Below are 12,468 nucleotides of genomic sequence, written 5' to 3' on the forward strand. Positions count from 1 at the left end.
ATGACCTTCTCCGTAGTCATTTTTATTATTTGCTCTCTAGAAACCTCCCTTGAGGTTCTGTTTTTTAATTTCATTTTACTTTCATTCTTGTGCTGATTCCTCCTGAAGAATTTGAATCGTTCTGCTATCAGCAGCGGTGTTGGGTTTAAGTGCTCCTGTAGGGTATCAACAATCTCCTTAAAATTCTTGTCCATCGGTTTGGCTGGAGTGATTAAGTTTCGTAACAGCCCGTATGTCCTTGCGCCCATCAGATTTAGAAGTACCGATGCCTTTTTATCATCCTCTACTTCATTCGTTGTGCAATATACCTCCACTCTTTCCACATATGTGGTCCAATCCTCTATATCACTATCGAAAGCAGTAATATTGCCAGTCTTAGGCATCCTGAAAATCAAAAATGGCGCCTCCCGCACTTTCCTTTCTTCCCTGCTGAGAAAAATGGCACCTCCCGCGCTTTTCCGCCGCTGCCGCTGCTGACAACGCTGTTCTCCGCGGTTTTTTATTTACACATATTTTTAATAGTTGGAGACTCATTCCTGCCGGACTCTCTGGGACTTTTCCCTCCCTCTGCTTGGTCCGAATGCCGACCTGCTTTGCAGCGCCGGCCGTCTCCCGAGTGCTCCACCCTCCATCTCTGTTTGCCTCCGCCTTCCAACTCACTGCTCGGCCCCGCTGCAGAGCCGCCCGATCGAGCCCCAGCCCGCCGCCCAGGAAGGATTAGTGCAGTACCTGCCACCAGCCCGGCTAGCTGGTGAAACCACAGTTTTTTTTCGGTTTTTTTTCTTTGACCTTCGTCTGAGGAATCGATCTCCTTGAGGTGCTGCCGAATTGCAGGTAAGTCCGTTTCCAATTTGTCGCCACTGTTGTATCCGTGTGTTAATGGAGACACGGAATGCAGGAATTGGTTTAACAGGTGTTTACTGAACAAAGTCTGGATGTGAACTAAAAGATACAAGACGCTATACAGGCTTATATACCCGAGTGGTCACTACCGGTATTACAGTACACAGGGGCTCTTAAAGGTACATACACTACAATTTCAAAGAAGAGCAGGGGTGTTCTCTCCAATGTCCTGACCAATATTTATCACTAAAACAGATTATCAGGTCATTAACACATTGTTGTTTGTGGGAGCTTGCTGTGTGCAAATTGGCTGCTGCGTTTCCTACATTACAACAGTGACTACACTTCAAAAGTACTCTATTGGCTGCAAAGTGCTGTGGGACGTCCTGAGGCCATGAAAGCTGCTATAGAAATCTAAGTTTGTATTTCCTTCCTTTCTTTCGTAGAACAGAATACCAAGCGGGGTGTATAACAAGCGGCCCATACGGTACGGTACGGCCCATTTAGCGCTACCGCACAGGACAGATTTCCACCCCCGCATGTAAAAACAGTGCCTTTATATAAAGTATTGGATAGGTCCAGGTCAGTCAGAGATGTTACAGTGGCCGACATGATTTTAACTGTCCTAATCTCGTTCAGATGGACCAGAGGACTTGGAGGATGAGGAAGGCCCAACAGCGCCCCCTATTAAACTGCTGGACAATGTGACAGGCTACGAGGGAACTGTCGCAGGCAGTGGTAAGTATGGAGTGAAATATTCATATAGATACGGTGAAGTGCGAGCACTGGTGTACTTAGCCTCGCTCTGATTCTCAGACGACGATCTTTCCATTAATGCTCCAGACAAAAGGAGTATTTTTAAGAGCTGGAATAGTATCTTATCCCAGAAACAGCTGCCCAGGTCTCCTGGGTTGGTAAGTGCACTGTTCGCTGTGCCCCTGGGCTGCGCAGGGTCCTTGCTCCTGATCACTATCCCATGACTCCCACAAAAATTCCAGGGGAGGACAGGATCGTCTGCGACGCCCCTCACGGTTAAAGAGCCTGCCAACGCTCACCGCCTGAACTCACATGTGAAGAATGGCCACTTGGCGAAGTACTGGCGGGCAGCTTGGCTCCTGTGGAACCTGTTGCCCGTCCACAGGCCAGGGCTGTAGTGTATGTGCTTTAAGTCAGAACTACTTTTTACAGCTCCTGTATACTGTAGTACCGGCAGTAACCACACCGGTATATAAGCTGTGCGCATGCCCCTGTACTCCAGTCTAGAGATTGCCCTCCTCCAGTAAAGACCTGTTATTTGTTTATGTACAGCATCCGTGTAATTATTTATCCACTGAACCATGGATCTAACAGTGGTGACGAGTGTTGATGCGAATCTACCTGCAACATAAAACAAAACAAAAAAATTGATCTGGCCCAGGCGTACTTGCAAATGGAGGTAGAAGAAGCTTCGAAACATTACCTTACGATCAACACCCATAAAGGTCTCTATCAATACAACCGGCTGGTGTTTGGAGTAGCCTCGGCTCCGGCTATCTGGCAAAGGGCGATGGATCAGGTCCTGCAAGGGATTCCAGGGACCCAGTGTTATTTGGACGACATCTTGGTCACGGGCGAAAATGACGGTGATCACCTCGCTAACTTGGAGAAGGTGCTCGCCAGATTAAAGGAATATGGGCTACGAGCTAATCGCCACAAGTGCGAGTTTTTCCAGAAACAGATCTCGTATTGCGGCCATGTCATCGGTGAAGAGGGGTTACATAAGTCCCCTGACAAGATAGAGGCAGTAGTCAAGGCTCCAGCACCGGAAAATGTGTCACAACTGAGGTCGTTCCTCGGGCTGGTAAACTATTACCACAAGTTCTTACCAAATTTGTCTACGGTATTACACCCGCTGAACACCCTACTGCAAACAGGGGTACCATGGAAGTGGGATGATGAACGTAGACGAGCTTTCCAGAAGTGTAAAGAATTGATCACATCAAAAGAGGTGTTGGCCCATTTCAACCCAAATTCGTTTGGCATGTGATGCATCACCCTACGGCATTGGAGCGGTGCTGTCGCACAAATTCCCGGACGGTTTGGGAAGGCCAGTAGCCTTTGCGTCTCGGTCACTAACCTCAGCCGAGCGCAACTACGCCCAGATTGACAGGGAGGCCCTCAGCCTAGTATGGGGAGTAAAAAAATTCAACCACTATCTGCATGGACAGAAGTTCACCTTGCTGACTGACCACCAACCACTTGTCTCCATCTTTAATCCTAAGAAGGGCGTGCCAGTAATGACTGCACAGCGGTTACAAAGATGGTCCCTGTGTCGAGGGGCGAATCAATATGAAATAGAATATAAAGGCACGAGACAGCATGGGAACGCTGATGGGCTATCGCGCCTGCCACTGCCTACTGTGGAGGAAGCACCAGCAGTGGACCCTATCGAGATATTTTATTCGTCGATAATTGAACGATTGCCAGTAACAAACGCGGATATAGAGAAGGAGACCCGCAATGATCCAACGCTGTCACGGGTATATGAATTGACGGTGAGGGGATGGCCAACACATGGCGACTCACTGTTGCCAGCATTCTCATCCAGAAGAGAACAGCTGTCAGTATGACAGGGGACAGTGATGTGTGGATCCAGAGTGGTGATTCCACCCAAGTTAAGGGAGAGAGTGCTAAATGAGCTACACGAAGGTCATCTGGGGGGAGTGAAAAGGAAAAGCCTAGCTAGGGCTTATGTGTGGTGGCTGGGAATCGATCAACAAATCGAAGACCTAACTAAGAGCTGCTTAGGATGCCAGAAGGTCCAAAATGCACCACCACATGCCCCTCTACACCCATGGGAGTGGCCCTCCTCTCCATGGCAACGGATGCACATTGATTTTGCTGGTCCATTCATGGACTCAATGTTCTTAATAGCAGTGGATGCTTATTCAAAGCCTGAGGTGATAAAGATGTCTTCAACCACTACAGAGAAAACGATTGCAGTCCTACGGACCATATTTGCCAGAAACGGGTTGCCAGAGCAGATCTGCTCTGATAATGGACCACAGTTTGTGTCCGATGAGTTCCAAAAATTCATGAAAAGGAATGGGGTAAGGCATTACACGTCCGCCCCGTATCAATCAATTCAATTCAATTCAAATGCTTTATTGGCATGAAAGTTTACAGAGAACCATATTGCCAAAGCTTACATAGCAAAAAGGTACAGTTTTCCAACATTCTGTAGGTGTCAATCGATTTGACATTTGTTGGGTACATACAATATTACTTTTAACAATATTAATTTTAAACAGTCTTACTTTTAAACAGTCCTCAGGTTGTGACATGTTGTTACATATTTGGCCCCAAGGTATGGTCTGTCTCCTTCTCCCAGGACTAATCTCAATTTTGACAGGTCATCCAATTCCTTGAAATCTGGGGTTGTTTGGCTTAGCTTGTTGAATAATATGTTTCTTGATGTGTTGAATTTTTCGCATTTTAGGAGGAAATGCATTTCTGTTTCAACCTCGCCGGCCAGACATTGATCGCATATTCTATTCTCTCTAGGCTGCCAGGATTTCTTGTATCTGCCTTTTTCAATTTCCAGTTGGTGGTCGCTTAGTCTGTACCTGGTGAGGGTCTGTCTCTGTTTTGTGTCTCTGATGGTCGTGAGGTAGTCTGCCAGTTTATAATCTCTTTTTAGGGCCCGGTAACATTCTAATCTGCTTTGGCTTTCGGTTACTTTGTTCCAATGTTCCAGGTAGGTTTCTTTGCATTGTTTAATGATTTGGTTCACTCGGATTGGTGTTTGGATGGCTGTGTTGGTCTGGGGCTGGTCAGGGTCCGGCTGAGTACTTAGTTTCAGTAGCAGCTGACTCAGGGGACTCTTTTCTGGGTTTCATCCAGCCACCAATGGATTGGCTGAGAGGTTCGTACAAACCTTTAAGAAGGTGATAAAGGCCATGTGCGACGAGGAAATTCCACTACAGCATAAGATGGACAATTTCTTATTAGCCTACCGAAACGCGACATATGCAGTTACCAACCAGACCCCGGCCATGATGTTCTTTAACCGAAGGTTGAGATCTCGTCTGGACTTGCTCAGACCAAATGTGCGAAGAAATGTTGAGGACAAACAATTCCAGCACATCAACGAGAAGCCGACAAGGAGCTTCAATGTAGGGCAACCAGTCTTGGCCCGGGACTATCGAACAGAGAAGTGGCAACCCGGAACAATATGTACAAGGCAGGGGCCATTAATGTACACAGTGGATGTCGGGGAGAACATTGTGAGACGCCACGTCGATCAGATCTTCGCATCACAGGAATGCGTCAACCCCATGTCTCGAGTACCTGGGGATGAACCCGACATACCGGTAGTATCTACTTCAGACCCAGTAGCAGTGGAACCCGATGAACTACCCGATGAAAGGGGGTCAGAATCGCCTCTGCACCAAGAACAAGAACCTCCGGAAAGGCGCTATCCCGAAAGGGTCAGGAAGCCGCCCCAAAGACTGGATCTATAAATTGACTTTTGTTATTGAATGTACATGTAAAAATGTAATTGTTATTTGAATATTAAGGAGGTATTATTAATCTAAAAAGGGAGGAATTGTAGTGTATGTGCTTTAAGTCAGAACTACTTTTTACAGCTCCTGTATACTGTAGTACTGGCAGTAACCACACCGGTATATAAGCTGTGCGCATGCCTCTGTACTCCAGTCTAGAGATTGCCCTCCTCCAGTAAAGACCTGTTATTTGTTTATGTACAGCATCCGTGTAATTATTTATCCACTGAACCACGGATCTAATAAGGGCCGTCACCACAGGGGCGGGGAATGCGGGGGAAGCTTGTAATTCACCTCCAACAATGCGATGGGTTCTTCAACATTAACAAACTGCTGTTTTGGTACCTGTCCTATTGAGATGACTCCAGCAATACGCCCCTCATTCATGATATTTAGTTGGGTGTAAATGGTGGGACTTTGAGAATTAGAACATAGCATAAGAAACAGGAGTAGGCCATACGACCCCTCGAGCCTGCTCCACCATTCAGTAAGATCATGGCTGATCTTCGACCTCAACTCCACTTTCCTGCCCGATCCCATATCCCTTGATTTCCTTAGAGTCCAAAAATCTATCGATCTCAGCCTTGAATATACTCAATGACTGAGCATCCACAGCCCTCTGGGGTAGAGAATCCCAAAGATTCACAACCCTGAGTGAAGAAATTCCTCCTCATCTCAGTCCTAAATGGCCGACCCCTTATCCTGAGACTATGCCCCCTGGTTCTAGACTCTCCAGCCAGGGGAAATAGCCTCTCACTATCTACATTGTCAAGCCCTCACAGAATCTTATGTTTCAATGAGATCACCTCTCATTCTTCTAAACTCTGATGTATAGGACCATTCTACTCAATCTTTTTCTTGGTTACAGATGGAAACTACATATCTCCACCAGTTCATCCATCCGACAAGAAGGAGCGGGCACAGCCCCAGCTAGAGTGGAGGTACACTGTCTTCTCGAGGGAGTTAACACACTAGAGGGAGACTCACTCGATTCGATTTAAAAATATCACCCATTTCAACCTATCTCACTCTTCAAAATAGTGAAGGGGAGTGAAGGGCTATGGGGAGCGGGCAGAGAAGTGGCTTTGAGCTCAAGATCAGCCATGATCTTATTGAATGGCGGAGCAGGCTCGAGGGGCCAAGTGGCCTATTCCTGCTCCTATTTCTTATATTCTTATGCTCTCACTCTCTTTGATCACAAATATCACTCCTAATATTTCTCTGTGTTGGAGGCTCGGTCACCATCAGCATTAAAGTGGTTGACTTTGACTTTGATTAATGACTATGACAGTTTATAGCTACGTTCGAGCATTAGAATCAGCAATTTCTTCCCTTGGACTACTTCAACCATTAAACCTTGAGATTCCAGCCTGCCTCGGGCTGATTATCAGCTCACGCATCGTGATACTGAGACAAGCACTAATGCTAGAGTAATAAATCAGGAATCTCCAGCCTCCCCTGGGCTGATTGGTGCTGCTCGTTCTCGTCTCACACACCACGATAGTGGGAATGGGCAATGAGCTAATGACCGGATAATCGCTTTTAGTGATGTTGGTTGAGGGATAAATATTGGCCAAGACACCGGGGGAGAACTCCCCTGCCAGCCATCCGAACGGAGTGAAGGTGGGAATACAGCATTTACTACAAATCCTGGGATGCAGACTTGACACTCTTGCGAATGTTTATGTGCCCCCAGAATTCCATCCATCACTGAAGATGCAGCGAGAGAGGCATTAACGCAGTTTGCTGGTACTCACTGCTGTTACAGCAGCAGCCCTGCCCGCGACATGGTCTTTCGGGACCTCACACCATTCAACATGTACAGGGTAAGACACTGGTTTTAATGTCAACATCTTCCCCACCCACCCCCTCCCCCACTCCAACTTCCATTTTGTTTCTTACTCTCTATTCTACCCCTGCAGGATTGCCCCATTCTATGTAAATATGTGGCCAGAAAGAAAGAGAACGTGCATTTATATAGCGCTTTTCATGATGTCCCAAAGCGCTTTACAGCCAATGAGGTACTTTTGAAGTGTAGTCACTGTTGTAATGTAGAAAATGCGACAGCCAATTTGTGCACAGCAAGCTCCCACAAGTAGCAACGTGATAATGACCAGATAATCTGTTTTTAGGTGTTGTTGAAGAATTGGACCAGGACACTGGAGAAATCTCCCTTATTCTTCTGAGTAGTGCCATGGGATCTTTTACATCCACCTGAGAGGGCAGATGGGGCCTCGGTTTAACGTCTGAAATGAAAGATGTCACCTCCGACAGTGTAGCGCTCCTTCAGTCCCTCACTGAAGTTCAATGCTTTCATGCTTTTCAGATCAGGAGGCTGTTTTCTGGCGCTCGGTCCTCTTCTTGATGACAGTGTAAAGTATGTGTCCATACTTAATCCAATAATGAAGAGACAGCTTGGAAGATTCAACGTAGGTCTTTACTTAATACCAACAGGCGGGAACTGAGGGGAGATCAGTACCCACAGTACTATTTATACCCCTATGGCCAGGAGTGGTACTACGGTATCACTACGCCCTACAAAGTAGTGCTGCCCTGGCCATAGGTTTAAAGTAACATACCTATTACATACACAACATTCCTCCCCTTTTAATTAAAATGTACCCGTGCAATTAAGTCAATAGATGCCCCATAACTAGGGCTAATAACATTTGGTAACACAATATACATAACATATTTACATCAAGAGTTGTCTACTTATATATATATAAACAGAAACATGTTATAGATTCAGTCTCTGAGGAGGCCTCCTATCTCGACTAGGATAACGTCTTTCTCTAGTCAGTCTCGGTGTAGGCGGCGGTACTTCCGTCACCCCTTCATCGCTGGACTCGTCGGTGTCTGATGGCACATCCTGTGCCGTGGAGATCACTGGAGTGCTGAACTCCTCGCAATCCTGAGACCTCTGTAACAATGAGCTGGGCCGTGATTCCGCTGTAACAATGTGCTGAGACGTTTGAGGTAGTGAATCAGTTGGGTTTCTGGACTCCACAAGTTGATCAGCATGTCGTCTGATTATGCCTTCCCCTGTCTCAACTGTGTACATCAAGGGTCCCTGGCGGACCTTTATCGTACCAGACCGCCACTTTTCATTCCGATAATCACGGGCCAACACTTGCTGCCCCACCTCGAAGCTCCGTGTCTGTCTGTCAGGAGCCCTACGAAATACTCGGTTTTCCACATCTCTCCGAATGTTTGGTCTGAGCAATTCAAGGCGAGGCCTTAACCTTCTATTAAAGAACATGATGGCGGGGGCCTGGTTGGTCACGTATGTGCAGCATTACGGTATGCGAATAGGAAGTTGTCCACCTTGTGTTGTAGTGGCAACCTTTCCTCCCCCATCGCCTTGATGGCCTTTTTAAAAGTCTGTACAAAGCGCTCTTCCAGCCCATTTGTAGCCGGATGATATGGTGCGGACGTATAATGTCGCACTCCATTCCTTTTTAGGAATGCTTGAAATTCTTCTGCCACAAATTGTGGCCCATTGTCCGAACAGACTTGCTCGGGCACACCGTTTCGGGCAAAAATGGTCCTTAAGACTGCGACCGTCTTTTCGGCTGTCGTTGATGACATCTTTATGACCTCCGGCCATTTTGAATGGGCGTCCACTACAATAAGGAACATCGCATCCAGGAAGGGGCCAGCGAAGTCCACGTGGATCCTTTGCCACGGCGTTGAGGGCCACTCCCACGGATGTAGTGGGGCTTGTGGTGGTACGTTCTGTACCATCTGGCACCCTTGGCACGCTTTTGCTACTTTCTCAATGTCCCTGTCAATGCCGATCCACCAGACGCAGGCTCTGGCGAGGCTTTTCATTTTGACACCCCCCAGATGACCTTCGTGTAAGTCCTGCAACACTTTATGTTGTAATTTTTGAGGGACCACCACCCTGGCTCCGCACATCAATGTGCCCCGGCAGACGGACAACTGGTCCTTCCTTGCCGAAAACGCCGGCAATGATGCGTCACCCTGCGCCGGCCAGCCTTTCACGGTTAACTCATAAACCCTTGCCAATGTCGGGTCGTTCCGTGTTTCCCGCTCGATACATTGGCTGGTGATGGGCAAGTGTTCCATAACAGCCGTATGATATATTTCCACGGGGTCCTGCACTATCTCTTCGATCTCGGCAGGCAAGGGTAGCCACGACAGGCCATCCGCATTGCCATGCTGTTTGGTACCCTTATATTCGATAAGGTACTGGTGTGCTCCTAAGAACAGTGACCATCTCTGTAGCCTTTGGGCCGTCATCAGGGGCACCCCTTTTGTTGGATTAAATATCGACACCAACGGTTGATGATCCATCAGTAGTGTGAAACGTTGCCCATGCAGGTAGTGGTGGAATTTTTTTACACCCCACACCAGACTGAGGGCCTCCCTGTCGATTTGCGCATAGTTTCTTTCGGCTGTAGTTAACGACCTTGAGGCAAATGCTATTGACCTCTCCGTCCCGTTGGGAAATTTGTGTGACAACACTGCCCCTATACCGTACGGGGAGGCGTCACATGCCAACCTCATTGGCATTTTTGGGTCAAAGTGTGCGAGCACTTCCTTTGATGTAATGAGTTGTTTACCCTTTTTAAAAGGAGCCTCACACGCTTCGTCCCAATTCTTGGAGACTCCCTTTTGCAGCAAGGAATTTAGTGGATGTAAAATGGACGATAAGTTCGGGAGGAACTTATGGTAATAGTTTATAAGGCCTAAGAATGATCGTAACTGAGATACATTCTCAGGGGGCGGGGCCTTCACTACTGCCTCGATCTTTTCCGGGGACTTATGCAGGCCTTCCTTATCTATAATGTGACCACAGTATGAGATACGTTCCTGGAAAAACTCACATTTCTGCTTGTTCGCCCTGAGTCCGTATTGTTGCAACCGCAGAAGTACTCGCTCCAGGTTAGCGAGGTGGTCGTTATCCGTTTGTCCTGTCACCAGGATGTCATCCAGGTAGCATTGCTTTCCTGGAATGCCCTGTAGGACCTGTTCCATGGTCCTCTGCCATATTGCCGGGGCGGACGCCACACCAAATACCAGGCGATTGTACTGGTACAATCCCTTGTGTGTGTTAATCGTTAGGAGCTTTTTCGAGTCCTGTTCCACCTCCATCTGTAAATAAGCTTGACAAAGGTCAATCTTCGTAAAGTGTCTACCCCCAGCTAACGATGCGAATATGTCCTCTATCCGCGGCAGCGGATACTGTACCATGTGCAGGACTGGGTTAATAGTTATCTTAAAATCCCCGCAAATGCGAACCTTCTTTGGTTCCCCCGGTGTGTTATTTGCAGATTTCTTTATAACTGGGACGATGGGCGTGGCCCACTCACTCCACTCAATCTTTGTAAGGACACCTGCACTCTCTAAGGCATCCAGTTCTGCTTCCACAGCTGGCCGAATGGCGTAAGGCACCAGTCTGGCCTTACAAAACTTGGGGTTTGCGTCTTGAGCAATAGTTATTTTTGCTCTAATGTCCTTTAAGGTCCCCAGCCCTTGTTGGAACACCTCTGGCGTTTTTGACAATATTTTCGACAGCCTGCTTGTAATGGTTGTATCATCCGTGGTGGTCTCTACTTTTAACTCGTGTATCGACTTCCAGTCGAAATGGATTTTTCTTATCCATTCCCTACCCAAAAGTGGTGGTCCACCGTTTGGTAGGACGTATAAATAAAGTCCTGGCACTTTTCTGCCATTGTATTTAACTGTTACTTGCATTTTTCCCTTCGGGTAAACTTTTTGTCCCGTATATGTTTTTAATTTAATTTCTGTATCCTTTAAGGGAATGCGTTTGAACAGCCTGTTATAATCTTGTTCATTAATTACTGATAGGGCTGAACCCGTGTCCAGCTCCATATTAACTTCAACGCCTGCTACCTTCATTTTAACCCACATTGTGCTGTGGTCCTCCGTTTTGTCTACACCATATAACTTGAGACATCCCAGACCTTTAGGCTCTGCTTTTGTGCCTTCCTGTGACTTGTCTGAGCTACTGTCAGACATCTTATGTATTTTTGTCCTTGCCTTGGTACTGCTCGGATTGCCCCCACGATTGGGTTTCGTACCAGACCGACAAACTTTCGCTATATGCCCCTTCTTCCCACACTGCCGGCATATTTTATCACGAAACCAACAATTACTTTGGTCGTGGGTGGTTTTGCCACAACGGTAGCATTTACCTTTGTGAAATGTCACCTCATGGGTGTCATAGCAGGTTGTGTTTTGTCACATTTGAGCAGCAGCCTGTGCTGCTGCTTCGTGGACCGATGCTATTTCAATCGCCTGATCTAGGCTGAGCTGTTTCTTGGCTAGCAACCGTTTACGTGTACTCTCATTTAACATGCCACAGACAAATCTGTCTCTGATCGCGTCCGCCAAAAAGGCTCCAAACTGGCAATGTTTGGACAACCTTCTGAGCTCAGCTAAATAGGCTGCCTGCGACTCATCATTCCTTTGATCGCGTCTGTAGAAGCGGTACCTTTCCGCTATAAATGGTGGCTTAGGGTTTAAATGTCCCTTTAACGTATCAACAATTTGGGCGTACGTTTTGTCTGCTGGCTTTTCTGGAGTAAGAAGATTCCTCAGCAGACCGTATGTTTTTGCCCCCATAAAATTTAATAAGGTTGCTACCTTTTTGTCATCTTCCACCTTGTTTACTATGCAATAAAGTTCATGCCTTTCGATATAGGCATCCCACTCTTCTGTGTCCTCAACAACTGCTGACACCCAGCCTTCTTTAGACATTTTAAACTGCTGAAGAGCTTTTCCCGCCTTTCTCCACTAGATGGCGTTTTTTATTTTTTTTATTTTAAACTGCTGAAGAGAAAAAAAAAACTTTTCCCCTTTGTCCACTAGATGGCGTTTTTCCCGCCTTTTCTCCTGCTGCGGCTAACGACCTCTCTCCAGCTTCATTATTTTTGGCCCTTGCAGCTCCCGTTATTGCCACCGCCGCTATTAACAAGGACCTTCCCCTCTCGTGGCTTGCTAGTCCTCGTGGCTCCATTTGTTCCCCAGATTGCCTGCCCATTCTGGCCCTTGCAGCACCCGTTCCCCGGGAAGGATTTCAGTTTACCTG

The 12,468-nt window shown here is 47.1% G+C and overlaps 1 protein-coding gene across 3 annotated transcripts in view; it reads left to right on the forward strand.

Moving 5' to 3' along the window:
• LOC147110887 (protein SSUH2 homolog) overlaps positions 1 to 12,468 on the forward strand; it is a 107,441-nt gene that overhangs the window by 57,038 nt on the left and 37,935 nt on the right. For all 3 annotated transcript variants that reach the window (XM_086001269.1, XM_086001268.1, XM_086001266.1), the window contains exons 2-4: positions 1,483 to 1,581; positions 6,256 to 6,328; positions 7,084 to 7,213. In XM_086001269.1, coding sequence (XP_085857395.1) covers positions 1,483 to 1,581; positions 6,256 to 6,328; positions 7,084 to 7,213 — 302 coding nt within the window. The remainder of the gene's footprint in view (positions 1 to 1,482; positions 1,582 to 6,255; positions 6,329 to 7,083; positions 7,214 to 12,468) is intronic.

The sequence above is a fragment of the Somniosus microcephalus genome, chromosome 11, assembly GCF_052327205.1.
Source record: "Somniosus microcephalus isolate GS21.2 chromosome 11, FLI_Smic_1.0, whole genome shotgun sequence".
Classification (NCBI taxonomy): domain Eukaryota; kingdom Metazoa; phylum Chordata; class Chondrichthyes; order Squaliformes; family Somniosidae; genus Somniosus; species Somniosus microcephalus.